The sequence below is a fragment of the Nelumbo nucifera genome, chromosome 3 (assembly GCF_055504915.1).
Source record: "Nelumbo nucifera cultivar China Antique chromosome 3, China Antique-T2T, whole genome shotgun sequence".
Classification (NCBI taxonomy): Eukaryota; Viridiplantae; Streptophyta; class Magnoliopsida; order Proteales; family Nelumbonaceae; genus Nelumbo; species Nelumbo nucifera.
The window spans coordinates 10,373,650-10,389,268 of record NC_142651.1 but is presented as its reverse complement, the minus strand read 5'-3'; the positions used below and the strand labels follow the sequence as shown (position 1 = coordinate 10,389,268).

The 15,619-nt window shown below is 41.0% G+C and overlaps 1 protein-coding gene across 8 annotated transcripts in view; it reads right to left on the bottom strand.

Moving 5' to 3' along the window:
- LOC104602733 (AP-1 complex subunit gamma-2-like) overlaps positions 1-15,619 on the bottom strand; it is a 177,320-nt gene that overhangs the window by 28,203 nt on the left and 133,498 nt on the right. For all 8 annotated transcript variants that reach the window (XR_016083803.1, XM_088900252.1, XM_088900254.1 and 5 more), the window contains one exon: positions 3,330-3,457. Coding sequence is in view for 7 of the 8 variants with exons in the window: in XM_088900252.1 (XP_088756378.1) it covers positions 3,330-3,457 (128 nt within the window). In the remaining variant the exon portion in view is untranslated. The remainder of the gene's footprint in view (positions 1-3,329; positions 3,458-15,619) is intronic.

Below are 15,619 nucleotides of genomic sequence, written 5' to 3'. Positions count from 1 at the left end.
TCTCCCTGCTACTGCAATTCTTAGTTGGAACTTTTCTTCCATGTAGAACAGGTCCTGCAGCGTCGGAATCTTCATCGCATTGTCAGTTTCAATCAGGATTCTGGCGAACTGTAACTGCTCCCAGCGGCGGTTCCTATCATCAGAACTTCTGAATTTGCCTACTGCATTTCCTATAGCTTTGAACGTCTCTGTACTCCATGTGTGTAGCGGCACACCGTAAACATCAATCAATCTAAGTTTGTATCGTCCGTAAGCTTCACCATCTCTGGACTCTGGCGTCCATTTCTCCAACCAAACCGAGTTTGCTCCGCCCCTCTCACAATAAAGAACTTCCGCATCCCTTCTTGTAAAACTGAACAAAAACTGCCCTGCTCCTAGCCTTCTTACTTCTTCGAAACCCACACCATACCATTTTGACCAAGCCCAATCTTCACTTCTCTTATATCCGGATCCGCCTCTATAAACCTTCCCACCAAGCACCGCTGCAGAAACTCCAACCTCTCCTTTAACTTCCCATCGTTCCTCACCACGACTCCTCTATCTGCAATTCCTCTTCTTCCTACTTCAGCAGCTCCCATATCTGTATGGTTCCTCACAACCCCAACACCTGCATGGTTCTACGCTACCATTATATCCTTGACTACCTTATAATCCGGAAGAGCAAATATGCCTTCAAGTCAGAGTACCAGCTTGTTAACTAGAAGGCATGGATAACGAGCTGGTAATGGCTCCTGGCTGAAATTCTGGTTGGCTTTTTGGTGATGGGAATAGACAGCAGTTGATCCCATTTCTTTTCTAGATGCAATTGCTGTAAGGATCCACACATTGAGGACCTCGACCACCTAGTTTTTAGAGGAGTGTAAGCTCGAAAGCTATGGAAGCTTTTTTTCTCTCAAGCTTGTCATTCCTTTGATAGATGGGTAATCAATCCAGTAGTGCTTCAGCAGATGGATGGCTTTCTTCTCTGCAAAAAATAACAATTGGAGTATGGTTGCTAAGTCTGTACCCCTAATTATTCTTTGGGAGGTTTGGAGGGAGAGAAACCTAAGGAGGGTGGAGAATAGAATCTCTTCAGCTTCGTATGTTATATCTCAAGTGGAAGTGGAAGGCTGGTTGCATTCTATCATTTGGCTGTCTCTTTTTCCCATGGAGAAAAGTATGATTGATAAGGCCCAATTAAAGGGGCTTGGCATTAATGGTGTAGGTAGAAAAGATCAAAATATTCAGCTGGTTCTTACGACCCCCTCCCGGTGATATGGTTATACCTTACACTAGCGGTGCTTCACATGATAACGGATAACCCAGCTTTAAGTGGCAGAGGTGGCATTTTACGTGACTGTCAACTTAATTTTCTTGCTGGCTTCTCTCACTTCTATTAAGTTAGGATGAATTTAGATGCTGAGGCTTTGACTTTATATGGTGGGATTTGCCTAATAGTTCCTTTGGAGTACACCAATTTGGGCATGCATATAGACTCCAAAGTGCCATTAGACATTGTGTATGCCCGTGGTGATTATGGTACCTACTGGACAATATCATCACTTTGCTTAGCAGTGTATCTTGGTGGATAGAGCACATTTTCCAGGAAGGGAACTCGGTGGCCAACTTTCTTGCTAACATTGCCTACGAAACTTCTAGTAGTTTGGAGTATCATAAGCAGCAAATCTTCATGATTCCGTGATTCTTTCCCTTCAAAATGACAGGAATAGACTATCCTTCCTCAGGGTCAAGTAGCTTTTGTTCTTTTTTAGGGAAATGCCTGACCTTTGACTTGTTATTTTATGAGCTGGAATCCCTTTTGTATAGCTTTCCAGAGGACCAGAGGGGTAAGGTTTGTATGCCCCCCAGGACCCTATGCTATTTTTTTGATATTAATAAAATTCACAGTGGCCACCCCTCCACCGGAAGAAAAGTTTGGGAAAAAAAAAAGAGCACGTCTAAAAAAAATAAATAGACAAACTCAACCAACAAAGATGCAAATGTCAGAGACAGAGAGAGAGAGAGAATGAAAATGCAAATTATATTATATGAATCATCTCAAAGGTATAACTGCAAAATCCTCATTGTCATCATCATCATCTAAGCCTTGTCTCAACAATATGGGACTGACTACAAGAATACTGTTTCGCCATTGCATGCTGTTCAGTGCCATATCCATCATCAAATTATGAGCACTTAAATCATCGCCAAAGGTATAACAGAAAAATGTAGGCAAATAATCCAGATGAAAAGAGGTTAAAATGCAAACTACGAAATAGATGAAAGCAAATCCTCGCCTGGTATCTTTTTGAGGTTCAGAAAGAAGTTAGCTGGATTGAAAAATTGTTTAAAGAATTCAAGATCACCACAGCTTGTTTTTGATTCTTGGATTTTAGATTTGAACAACACATTATTTATATTCCTATTTTTTTGACAAGTACCTTTTGTTACAGCTGAACATACTCCATGATAATCTATATGTACGATCTCCATACAGATAAGAGATCGTTTCTCCTCTTACCAATATAATTACACTTCAGCCAAAAGAAAAAAAGGCCAAGATTATTATTGGAGACAAATTGGAGAATTCATGACAGGATTGTGGCAAGGGAGACATGCATATGCATGAATAATGTGTTGCAGCATAAATATGCCAGCTTAACAATACACAGCCAAAGAAAAAGTTTTTACTTTGTTTCAAATATAGCACAAATAAATGTTGTTTATAACAAATACATATTAGATGGCAAGAGCCTGAGAGGAACATAATTTTCAATGATGAATATTTTTTATTTAATTTTGCAAGTTGTTCCGGAAAGGAACTTAAATTCCTAGTCACAAAGAAGGAGAGTTTCTAGCAACAGGAACCAACCAATACAAAATCTCAATCAAACTGAACTTACAAGGTGCTGCATCTAATCTAACACCAATTTTCCAATCCATTAGGGAGTAGGGAATGATAGAAAATTAAGCAAATGTAATTTAAACCAAGTATAATCCAAAAGTTGGAAGAAAAGGAAACAAGAAGAAGCAATTAAAATTATGTGAACATTAAATTGAAAAGAAAAGCACCAGCTAGACAAATTTACAGCAAGAATTAGTTTATCCATCTCACTAAAACAAGGCATATTATGTTCACATAACATTTAGAAAGTTATATACATATAAATAAGTATTAGAAAAACATAAAGGAGCAAAATTAAAAGATTATTATGTGAATCTTTTTGTCACACTGATGTTTCTTCACCTCAAAAGTAGTAGGAACAAGTACATATTAAACTGAAACATTGGGAAATGTACAGGCATAAAATGAACAAGTTTTTTCTTAAAGAAAAGCAAATGTTACCTACTTTGAACAAGATGGAAAGCGAGATGAGAGCTTCAAAAGAGCAATCAGAGACATTGCCCTACTGGTAATATCTGATGTATGATGCTTCATGACAATCTCTAAGACATCCACCACATCAAATTCTGTTACCTGATACGGAAAGCTCAAGTTGGTTATCCATTTCCAGATAAATGTATACCTCAAAGCAAACATGGAAAAAAGGGTAGTCCAATGAAACAGAGTGCTCATGCATGACAATGGCACCCCCAGCTTGAATGCTTTCCTAACAGAAAACATGGCTCACTTTTTTGCAGGGATTAATGATTTTCAAAAGAAAATTAAAGAAAAAATTCATTAAAACAAAAAAAGAAAGTACATAGAACGAAGGTGATAAGGCATCACCCAAGAGAAGAAAGAAAACCCCCAAAACATCAACTTCACCTATACCACAGCCTCACTTCTGGATCCTGATACAAAACATAAATACCACTCACTCCTAAGCCTGCCTTAAGGCTGTGTTTGGTTTGAATGAAAAAGTAGGGAAAGGAAGGGAAAGGCAGGGAAATCTATACAAGGTTTGTAAAGGTTTCCCTACATTTCCCTTTCTTTCCCTACCTTTTCCTTCAAACCAAACATAACCTAAGAGATCTAGAAATACCCCCTACTACTTGGCCCAACTTCCAGCTCGTCACCACAGCAGCTTTCATCATCAATTAACACATTTCCCTTACTTTTACTATTAGCCCATTCCATGATAGCTCTTCTAGCAAACCCCTTGCCACCTATAAAGGAAAGATCCAACAGTTTACCAAATTGAACCTCCTTATCAATTCAAAACTCCAAATCCACTTTTTTCTTCTCTTAACTCGAACACCCGAAACTTGCATCAAAAGTCTCTGGTTTCTCCTTAACAACTTCAGCTCCTTCCTCAGCAACAAAACCCACCTTATTCTTCCCTGAATCTACACTCTTACCATAAGCCAGAATATTTCTAGCCACGCATCTTGATCCTTTTCTTTTGTAAATCCTCTTATATTTGTTGCCAGGACTTCCCCAACAAGACCATCCTTCATCTGAGAGAAAACCTTTGTAACATGGACAACATGTGATCTATTCGCACTCTTTGTCTTCGTCAAAGGCACCACACCTACACCAGACACATCCATCATTGCCTCTTTCCTTCATGGACCAAGATCAACCTCAACCCTTCTAACAATCACTTCAACAATTGGTTCAGAGTCAGTTTTGCCCCCATCTTCCTCATTGGAATCCCTCAACCAAGTTTTCAGGGAAACTGGCTCAGACCTAACCTCTGCCACTCATGAAATTGTCTTTTCGCAAACCTCCAGCTCACAAAAATCCATTATCAGTGGAACTCCTGATTGAATTATCCTCTATTAAGAAAGAAACCGAACTAGAAAGACATGGTTCTCGTACCTGCAACACTGTTCCTGTCATGCTTATAGATTGTTATCCGGTTTGCGGGGGTAGAATATGCACAAATGCATTTTTCTTTATCAGTAAAGAATGAGAAAATTTATTGAAATTTACAACTTCGGGAAACCATTAAACCAATCAGCAGTAGATTACAATTTTGCTCTGAAAAAAAATTGGTCTTTCAACTTCCTGCTTTGCTAAAATATCTGTCATTTCATTTGTTGTTCTCCTTATCCACCTAATAGGAAAGATGATCCTTCTTGCAAGGGAGTCTATTTTCCTGAAAGTATGTTTATAGAACCAAGGAACAGAATTGACTTGCTGAGTCCATGAGATTACTAGCTGTGAGTCCCCTTCTACTTCCAATTCTGTGACACCCAGCTGTTCTGCCAATCTTAAGCCTTGTAATATGACCCAAATTTCAGCCTTTACTGATTCCCTGACACCAATTCGACCTGTATACAGAGCTACCACTTCTCCTTGGTAATTTCTAGTAGAAAGCCTTATGTGCTGATTTCGGCCAAGCTTCTTGTGAAAGGAAGAGGAGAAAGTTGGGGGTTTCAGCAATAGACAGAGGAAAGGGAAGAAAAGGAGAAGAAGGTCGACTAGGATAGTGATACATAACCCTAGCCGCCAGCCCCTCATTCTATTTATAATTAACTTAAATATGGGATATTACAAAGATGCCTCTAGTAGGGCGGTAACTCAACTAAGTACTTACAATTCTTTTAAAAATAAAAGACTAATGGGCCCAAGGCCCAACAACTTCTTAATTTAAAAGAAAACAAACTAAACATAAATCGGCCCAACATAAATCAGCCCACTCAACACTCCCCCTCAAGTTGGGAATAGATGTCACACATTCCCAACTTGTGTAGATCATGTTCCAGCTTATTCTTCGCAACACCTTTTGTGAGAACATCAGCAAGCTGTGGATCAGAAGAAATGTATGGAAGACAAACTTCTCCAGAAGTTACCCTTTCTCTGATAAAATGTCTATCTACTTCAATGTGCTTAGTTCGGTCATGCTGGACTAGATTATGGGCAATATTGATTGCTGCCTGGTTATCGCAGTATAGCATCATAGGCTCTTCTGCTTGTACATTGATTTCTTCTAACAGAGAACGGATCCAGAGAAGTTCTGAAACTCCATGTGCCATGGCCCTATATTCTGCTTCTGCACTTGATCTTGCCACAACTGTTTGTTTTTTACTCTTCCATGAGACTAGGTTACCCCCAACTAGGGTGCACACTCCTGAAGTTGATCTTCTATCATCAAGGCATCCTGCCCAATCCGCATCTGTATAGGTCTCTAGCTTCAGTTGTCCATGATCAGTAAACAATATGCCTCTGCCTGGATGTCCCTTCAAATATGCAAGGATCCTGTCAACTGCCTTCCAGTGCTGATCTCGTGGAGCATGCATGTATTGACTCACTACACCTACTGCATAGGAGATGTCCGGTCTTGTCATACACAAGTATAGTAGCCGACCCACAAGTCTTTGGTATCTCCCAAGGTCCTTCACTGGTTCACCTTCTGATGCACTGATTCTATGGTTCTGATCAATGGGGGTGCTAGCTGCCTTTGTTCCAAGCTCCCCTGTCTCTTGGAGAAGGTCCAAGACATACTTCCTTTGAGAGATAAAAATTCCATGTTTCGATCTTGCAACTTCAATGCCTAAGAAGTATTTTAGTTCTCCAAGATCCTTAATCTCAAATTCCTTATGCAGGTTCCTCTTCAGACTATCAATCTCACTCAGATCATTCCCAGTGACAACAATGTCATCCACATAAACAATTAGGATTGACACCAAAGATCCCCTGCGCTTCACAAACAAGGTGTGATCAGATTGAGTTTGAGTGTAGCCAAAAACAATCAGGGCCTTTCTGAATCTGTCAAACCATGCTCTGGGAGATTGTTTCAAGCCATATAGTGACTTCTCCAGCTTGCATACCTTTCCCTTTTCAGCATTATCATAAAAACCAGCTGGAAGATCCATATACACCTCTTCTTGCAGATCCCCATTTAGGAAAGCATTCTTTACATCCAGTTGAAACAAGGGCCAAGAGTATGAGACAGCAAGAGAAAGGAGTATCCAAACAGAGGTCATCTTTGCAACTGGTGCAAATGTCTCTAGATAATCAATGCCATAGGTCTGTGTGTACCCTTTTGCAACAAATCTTGCCTTGTACCTCTCTATACTTCCATCTGCCTTATATTTTACTGTGTAAACCCATCTGCATCCAACTGTCTCCTTGCCTTCTGGTAGGTCCACAATCTCCCATGTCTGATTCTTAATCAAAGCCTCCATCTCTTCCTGCATAGCTGTCTTCCGCTCAAGTTTGGAGAGAGCCTCACTAACACCCTTGGGTATAGACACTGAATCAAGAGAAGAGAGAAAAGCACGGTAGGAAGGAGAAAGTCCACTGTAGGATAAGTACTGTGAGATACAATGAGCAGTGCACTTTCTCTTCCCTTTTCTAAGAGCAATAGGGAGATCAAGGTTATCTGTAACAGTGTCAGTAGGATCAATGGGAACTGAAATAGTGGGATCAAGAGGAATACCTGAATATGTATCAGCCGAATCTGGAGTCTCCAAGGGATCAACAAGAAGTGGTGTGAGTTCTGCTGTAGTGGAATCAACCGCCTTATGGAGTCTCTGCCGTGAGTAATCCTGTGAAATGGAATGCAAAGGAGGTGGCAAGGTGGGTGACGGTGGCAAGGTGGGTGACATCGGGTGGTGGTCAAGCATAGGAGTAGACACAGGAACTGGAACTGGGAGAGGGATAGACTGCTGACTTACTTCCCCAAAACACTCCCCCTGAGAAGGATCCTTTGAGAAGAAGTACATAGATTCAAAAAAGGTAACATCCATAGTAACATACCGGTTCCCAGAGACTGGATCATAGCAGCAGTACCCTTTTTGATTCTCTGCATATCCAAGGAAAACACATTTCTTTGCCTTGGGATCAAGCTTCAAACGTTAAGGGCCAAGAATATGTGAAAGCAGACACATCCAAACACCCTTAGAGGAATATGAAACATCTTCCCTTGAGGAAAAAGAAGGCTGAATGGGGTCCTGAATCTGAGTACACGAGAGGGCACTATGTTAATCAGATATACTACCGTGAGAACTGCATCACCCCAAAAACGAACCGGAACTGTGGCTGTGATCATCATGCTTCTTGTCGTCTCAACGATGTGTCTGTTCTTCCTCTCTGCAACACCATTATGCTGTGGACTATAGGAGCAACTGCTCTGATGGACAACACCATACTCCAACAGATACGAGGCAAGATGTCTCTCAAAATATTCCCTAGCATTGTCAGATCTGAACATCTTTATTCTTGTCCCAAACTGTGGTAGTACCATCTGGTGGAATTGCCTCACCAAGGATGGTACTTCATCGCGTGATTTCATCAGGTAAATCCAGGAATATCGAGAGAAATCATCCACAAACAAGAGAAAATAGCGATAGCCGCCCATAGAGGGAACATGATAAGGGCCCCACACATCCGAATGAATAACATCAAAGGGAGAAGAACATCTTTTATTACTAGGTTTAAAAGAGTGTCTACAATGCTTTCCAAGTTCACAACCCTCACACTTCAAACTTGACAGACTCACAGACTCAAACAGTTTTGGAAACAAACAACTCAAAGAAGAAAAGGATAAATGACCCAGACGGTTGTGCCAAAGCATAATCTGACCCATAGATTTTGACTCACTATCTCTGCAAACATGATGGCTTTGGTGAAGAGGGAGAGCATCAAGGAGGTAGATTCCATTCACTTCAAGACCACTCCCAATCGTCCTCTTTGAATCCAGATCCTGCAAAATACAGCGTCTAGGAGAAAAAATCACTGAGCAGTTCAGATTTTTAGTCAAACTACTAACAGATAACAAATTAGTGCTCAATCTAGGAACATGGAGGACAGAGGGTAAGCAAATAGAATCATTAATCTTGACAGATCCCTTCCCAGCAATAGGAACATGGTATCCATCAGTTGTGGAGACCCTATCTCTGCCAGAACAGAGCTAATAAGAGGAGAAAATAGTGGAGCAATGGGTCATATGCTCTGAGGCTCCAGAGTCTATAATCCAAGGAGATCTCTCCTTACTTGAAGCAGAAACATAGTTTGCAGTGACAAGTGAACTACCTGTGTGGGCAAAGGAGGTAGAGTGAGCTCCACCTATGCTACCTGTACCTTGTTGTCCGCTTACGGCTGAACTGGAACTAGCTGTATCCCTCTGATTCAGAAGTAACCCAAACCTCTCAAGCTCGGCCCTTACTACAGCAACTGCAACAGACTCCAAAGCAGCTGTAGTAGGGGGGGCCGGAGTATCACCGGTAACTTCCATGTGCGCATTTCCTTTCTTATTCTTCAATCTGGTCGGCACAAGATGTGGGATGAAGCTTCCAACAAGTGTCTCTTGTATGCTTAGGCTTCTTACAGTAGTCACAGACCAAGTCCCTTTTGTCTTCCTTTTTGTTTTCATTGCCATTCTATTTAGATTTCACAGCACTTACCATAGCAGACTAATCAGAACCGAGATTTTTCATCATTACATCCCTCCTGCACTCCTCTCCTAACACAAAGGCATATGCTTGGGAGAGAGTGACACTGTCCCTAGAAAGAAGATGTTGTCGTGCAATGTCATACTCAGGGTTAAGGCCAACAAGGAATTCGAACACCCTATACTTCTCTAAATGTCTTTGATAGGTAGTTGCATCCTTGGTGGTTTCCCAAGCAAAGGTCTCTAGATGGTCGATCTCTTGCCACAGGGTCTTAAGGACTGAAAAATAGGCTACAACAGATCTATCTCCCTGCCTTGTGGCAATAATTTGATTTCTCAGTTGATAAGCCCTAGCAACATTCTCCCTTTGTGAATAGGTTTCTGCAACCCCATCCCATATCTCCTTAGCAGTGTTTGCCCATAAAAAATTTTTACTTATATGTGGCAACATAGAATTACACAACCATGTCATTACCATATAATTTTCCTACACCCACCGGGAGTTGCCAGTTTCGGGTTTCACCTCTTCACCAGTAATATACCCCAATTTTCCACGAGCCCCAATGGCCATCTTTGCAGATTGGGACCATTCCAAGTAGTTTGTACCATCCAACCTAACTGTAGTAATGGTCCCAGCTCCGAAGGGGTCTCCAACACCTCCTCCCACTAGTCCCATTTCATTCCCGGGCTTATATTCAACTCTGTGTCCCTCCATGTGTCTCAAAAGAGGTACAGAAAACAACCAAAAAATGCAGCAAGAACAAACATAATACCTTCTGGAACCAACGACACTCCTTTGGTGTCCTAGACTTTCTTCCCACGAAAGATTCCTTTTCGGTGGGATGGGAGAAGAGAGAGAAAAAGCAACCGCCCTCTCTAGAAGCCTCCAAACCACATGGAACTTGAATCGCCCCTTAGAAAAAACCCAGAGGAACCCTAAAAAATTAGGGCACCACTACCTAGGTCAAAATTGAAGAGTCCAATAAAATCATGACTCTTCTCCTTTCTCCAGTTTTTCCTGATTCTGATGAGAAACCCTAGACCAGCTACAGGGCATACAGATCCATCAAGAAAATCCAAAAACTGGGCTTACCTGAGAGCTTCAATCAGCCTCTTAAATCTCCATGCAGTCGGCCGATCTAGGGCTGCAGGAGTGAATCTCTTCAAGAACCTTCAACCTGCTCTGATACCAAGTAGAAGGTCGACTAGGATAGTGATACATAACCCTAGCCGCCAGCCCCTCATTCTATTTATAATTAACTTAAATATGGGATATTACAAAGATGCCCCTAGTAGGGCAGCAACTCAACTAAGTACTTACAATTCTTTTAAAAATAAAAGACTAATGGGCCCAAGGCCCAACAACTTCTTAATTTAAAAGAAAACAAACTAAACATAAATCGGCCCAACATAAATCAGCCCACTCAACATTTCTAAAGACTCCTATTCCTGCCCTTCCTAGATTCCCCATTGAGCTGCCATCAAAATTAAGCTTTAGTCTATTTTCGGCTGGGGGTTGCCAATCCATTCTCAATCTTTTATTGAGTGTTCCTATTTATGCCTCTTCATCCCATGCTCTTGGAATGATATTAGTTGAATACTCCCTAAAGAGTTCCAAAGTTCTTACCCAATGCACAGTTCTAGCTGTTATTGCCTCAACCAGCTCTTCTTTGGTTCTATTTTTTTCACTAAAGATCCTTAGGTTTCTTTCCTCCCACATAGTTCACACTATAGCTGTTTTTGTTGTCCTCCATAAAATCCTTCCCTTTTTTTTCTGTTGCCTCAAGAAGTCAGAGTTGAATAGGCTTACCACGTCTTGTGGGGTGTCTCATCTGCAACTAAAAAGAGAACAGACAAAATCCCAAATACCAATCACAAAATTACAAGAGATTAATAAATGAGGGAGAGTCTCACCACTAGCTTTACAAAAGACACACAGAGGAGAAAGGCATATATTAGGCCTTTTTTTCTATAGCCTGACATAGGTGTTAACCTTTCCAAGGAACACTTCCCAACACAAACCTTGAACTTTTGGAGGGATAGGTTGACACCAAATCTCTTTCACCAGGAAATTCACCCCCTGGAGTCCAAGTGTACATGTAGGTTGAAAAAGGAGGCACACAAGAACAAACCCTCAATGGAAGGAGACTAAACTCTTGCATCAGAAACACTCGGGTCCAAAAAAAACATTTTCTAGTTTTGACAGTAAAAGAATCAGGGAATTACATTCACTATCCCTCAAACCCCTTGTGAAACCAAAATCTTGGTTTAACCCTAAGGTGGTGATTACACCAAATTTAGCAATAGGTTCCAATTTGTAATTTGAAAGGGAATAAAGATTAGGGAATTGTAGCTTAAGTGGCAGCTCATCAACCCAAAGATCTTCCCAAAATAAAACACTATTTCCGTTACCCACATCAAAACAAATGAAGTTTAAAATGGAAGGTAGTACCTCAGAAATTGCTTTCCAAGGGGAACTTGATGAAGTGTGAGTCACCAATTTTGCATCTCAGCCATTTTCTGCCACTCCATATGCTTTTAATGACCTCGTGCCAAAGTATATCACTCTCTAGCCAGTTTCCTAGTAAAGTTGTATTTCTCATTACCAAATTCCCTATGCTCAGGCCCCCTTGATACTTGGGCTTGCATGTTCCCATTTTACCAAATGGTCCTTTTCTTCTCATCTCACGATTCTCACAGAAAGTCTGTCATAACCTTTTCTAGTTGCCTTGCCACCTTCGGTCCTTCACTAGATCCCAAAAGTGGACTGTAAATAGATAGGTAAGTTGGCTAAAGTGGATTTAATCAAAGTTATTCTACCCTCCAAAGAAATGTAATTTCTCTTCCACATGACTAACTTTTTAGTAAATCTTTCCACTACAGGTTTCTCAAAACCTTCTATTCTCGGATTATCCTTCCAAAGGCATTCCAAGATATTCTAGGGGAAAGACTTTGATTTCACATCCAAGAATCTCTGCCACTATCCTAATGTTAACTCCTCCCATATTGACTCCCACCACATAACTTTTCCCCCCAGCTCACTTACAATCCTGATATCCTTGGGAAAACCTCCACCAATTCCTTTAGATTCCTCATACTGGATATATCACCTTCCTCACAAAGAATGATTATGTCATCAGCAAATTGCAAATGAGTTGCAGTCACCTCATCCCTTCCTAATCTCCAACCTCTAAACAAGTTCATCAAGTCAGCCATTAGGAAAGACCTATCCACCATATCATAGGCCTTTTCTAAATCTAATTTACAGATTAAACCTTTCCCTCCCTACTTTTTCTCTGCCACACATTCATTTGCCACAAGAATCTGGTCCACTATTTGTCCCCCTTCTACAAAGGGCAAAACAGTTTTTAGTCTAACTACCAAGACCTTGTCTATCACTTTGCAGAGGCTACCCACCAGGCTAATGGGTCTATAATCTTTTGGGGTTTTGGCCTCTTTCTTTTTAGGCAATAGTTCTAGGAAGGTAGCATTTGCCCCCCGAAGAAATTTCCCCTTTAGAGTGAAATTCAACCAACCCCCTCCCCCATCAAATCATTTTTTATTATATCCCAGCAATCTTAGTATAAGGCCACAGAGAAACCATCAGGGCCCAAAGCTTTAGCTTTGTCCATTGAGAAGACAGCATTATGAATCTCTTCCTCACTAAGTTGAATTCCCATTTTCTTCTTGTCGCCTTGCTATGTAAGATATAATGGTGTGTCTTGGTATATATGTGGTTAATCATATCAGAAATTCTTTAATCTTTGGTTCAATGAATTAATGACAATTCATCAACCACAACTTGCATTCAAGTTGGACACATCTCCATGTAAGGTCCCTTTTTTATAAGTAAAGGTCCTTTCATAATATACAGTTATCATAAGGCTTTCTTTCTGTTAGGAATGGCCTGACACCAGAGCTTTTTTGAGGGATGAACCTCATAAAATAGACGTAGAAAGCACAAGAATGGGGGTGAGAGAGAGAGAGAGAGAGTGTGTGGAATTTAATTTGGGAAATTCAGGAAATCCCACCATCAACATTCCACTATTTATATGCTTTTACATCAAGGCCCAATTAACAGAATAGAGAGAAAGAGAGAGAGATTACATGAGTCAATTATATTGTTGTGGATGTCCAGCATATACATTCTTAAAGCATGCATGGGAGTGAGCAATAACATTAGGCTGATCCTTGATCTTAGGAGCACTCGCGTTGGGCCTTGAGTCTTCTATGGGCCTAGGTTGTTACCTAACAATTCCCACCCCCTTGAGATTGACCTTGGCCTCAAGGTCAAAATGGGGAAACTCCTCCTGTAACATGTCATAAAATTCATAGGTAGCGCCCTCTGAGATCAAGTTAAACCAAAGGGCCAAAGATTCTTTACATACCATGCATTCATGTTGAAACTGATGAAAGTCAAGTATTTGAGACAACTCCACCTAAAGGGTGCCTTCTTCAATTAGCAAGGAGGGACTTGTAATGGCACCTAGCTCAAGGGATCTCTTTAGTAGAGAATTAGAGAGACATGGAATATGGGGTGGAGTCTGAGGTTGCCAACAAGTCCAGCTTGTAAGCTATCGGCCTAACTCATTCCAAGATATGAAAAGGACCAGAGAAGCAAGGGGCAAGCTTCTGCCAAGCTTTTCTAGCCACAATAACCCGCCTGTAAGGCCATAAATGTAGGTAGGCCATATCTCCCACTAGGAACTCTACCATAAATCATTTTCTAGTAAGGGCTTTCAAACAAGTCTCTGTGGTGTTCCTTTGTAACTGTTAGAATGCTCGAGTCAGGGGTATTTTGGTCATTCTGGTGTATCTTATTGAAAGTGAAATGTCTATTGTATCTGAGTTTAAGTTATGTGTCCCATCTTCTATGAGGGACAAAATTGTCTTTCTTGTAACTCAAGTTTTTTTCATGAATAAAAGTCAAGTGGGTCGGCTAGGAGAGTGACTTTTGAACATCCTCTCTTCTAGTCTGGCCGAACACTCTTCTCCTCTCCTTCTTCTTCTTCTTCTTTTTCTTTTCTTTCTTCTTTCTTCTTCTCTACTTTGACCTAGAAACAACTAGGGTTTATTCACATGGTATCAGAGCATTAAGGTCTGGTGTTCGTTTTCTTGCTGCTGTCTTCTTCCTGGGTTCGCCACCAGCTTCACAGTAGGTTTCATCATCCTACAGCTGATCTGATTGAAGACTCGATAAAGGGCTGAAAAGGAGTTGTCGTTTTGAGGGCCTGGAGGTGAGAATGCCTCTGGCCGGTGCTGTGGTGGTCATTGAAGTGGTATACTAGACCCTCTATTTAGTGTACGAAGGGGGCTGGTCGTATACAGGTATGGACACTGCTGTCGTGTGTTCAGAAATGGACTGTGAATGCTGATTTTTTTTTGTGTGCTTCGAAAGTTAGTTGTTGTGGTGCTGGGTGAAACTGATACACATATCAGTCATGTTTTTTTTGTGTTTTCTTGCTCACATGTGTGCTGAAAGAAGAGTGGTAGACTGTTGATATCCACGACAGCAGTGGTGTGGTGTTGATTGTGTTGTGGTGGCTGACATATCTATGTTTTTAAATGCTGAAAAGTGAACCCCTAGACCTTGTGTGTAATCAGTTCTGCAGTATGCAGAACAAGTGTTCGATGAAATGACTGAGTAATTTCAGTAGTGGTGTGTTGGTGGTAAATGGTCCTACAGTGTGCAGTCCAAGTGTTTGATGTGTTGACTGAATGATTTCAGCTTTAGAGTGTAGTGTGTAATGTGCAGTTGAAGATAGTGGGTTGGTGGTATTGTAAGTGAGATAAGTCTTGTGACAAGTGTGAGATTGTGGTGTATATTCAGAGGAGACATAATTGAGATGGCTTCAACTGTAGTTGGGAATGACAACAAAACAGGCATCATGCTCTCTTCAGATTATCTAAGTGTTCAAATGACATCCATCAAGTTGAATGGTGAGAACTATGTACCATGGGCAAAATCTGTGGAGGTGTTCTTGAAGGCCAAGAGGAAAGTAAAACATGTGAGGGAGGAGAAACCTTCCTCTGATTCTCCTGGGTTCAGTGATTGGGAACAAGATGATGCACAGATAATGACATGGCTTTGAAACAGCATGGAACCAAAGATTAGTGTGAACTTCATGTTCCTAGATACAGCCAAAGAGATCTGGGATCATGCTAAAAAGTTGTACTCTGGACAAGACAACACAACTAGGGTATATCAGTTATACCAAGAGTACTTCACTTTGAAGCAAAGAAGTCAAAGCTTAGAAGAGTATTATGCAAGTTTGAGAAACATCCGCAATGAGCTAAATATGTAACACCCTCTAACATCAGATGTCCAGATCCAACAACAACAACGTGAACAGCTT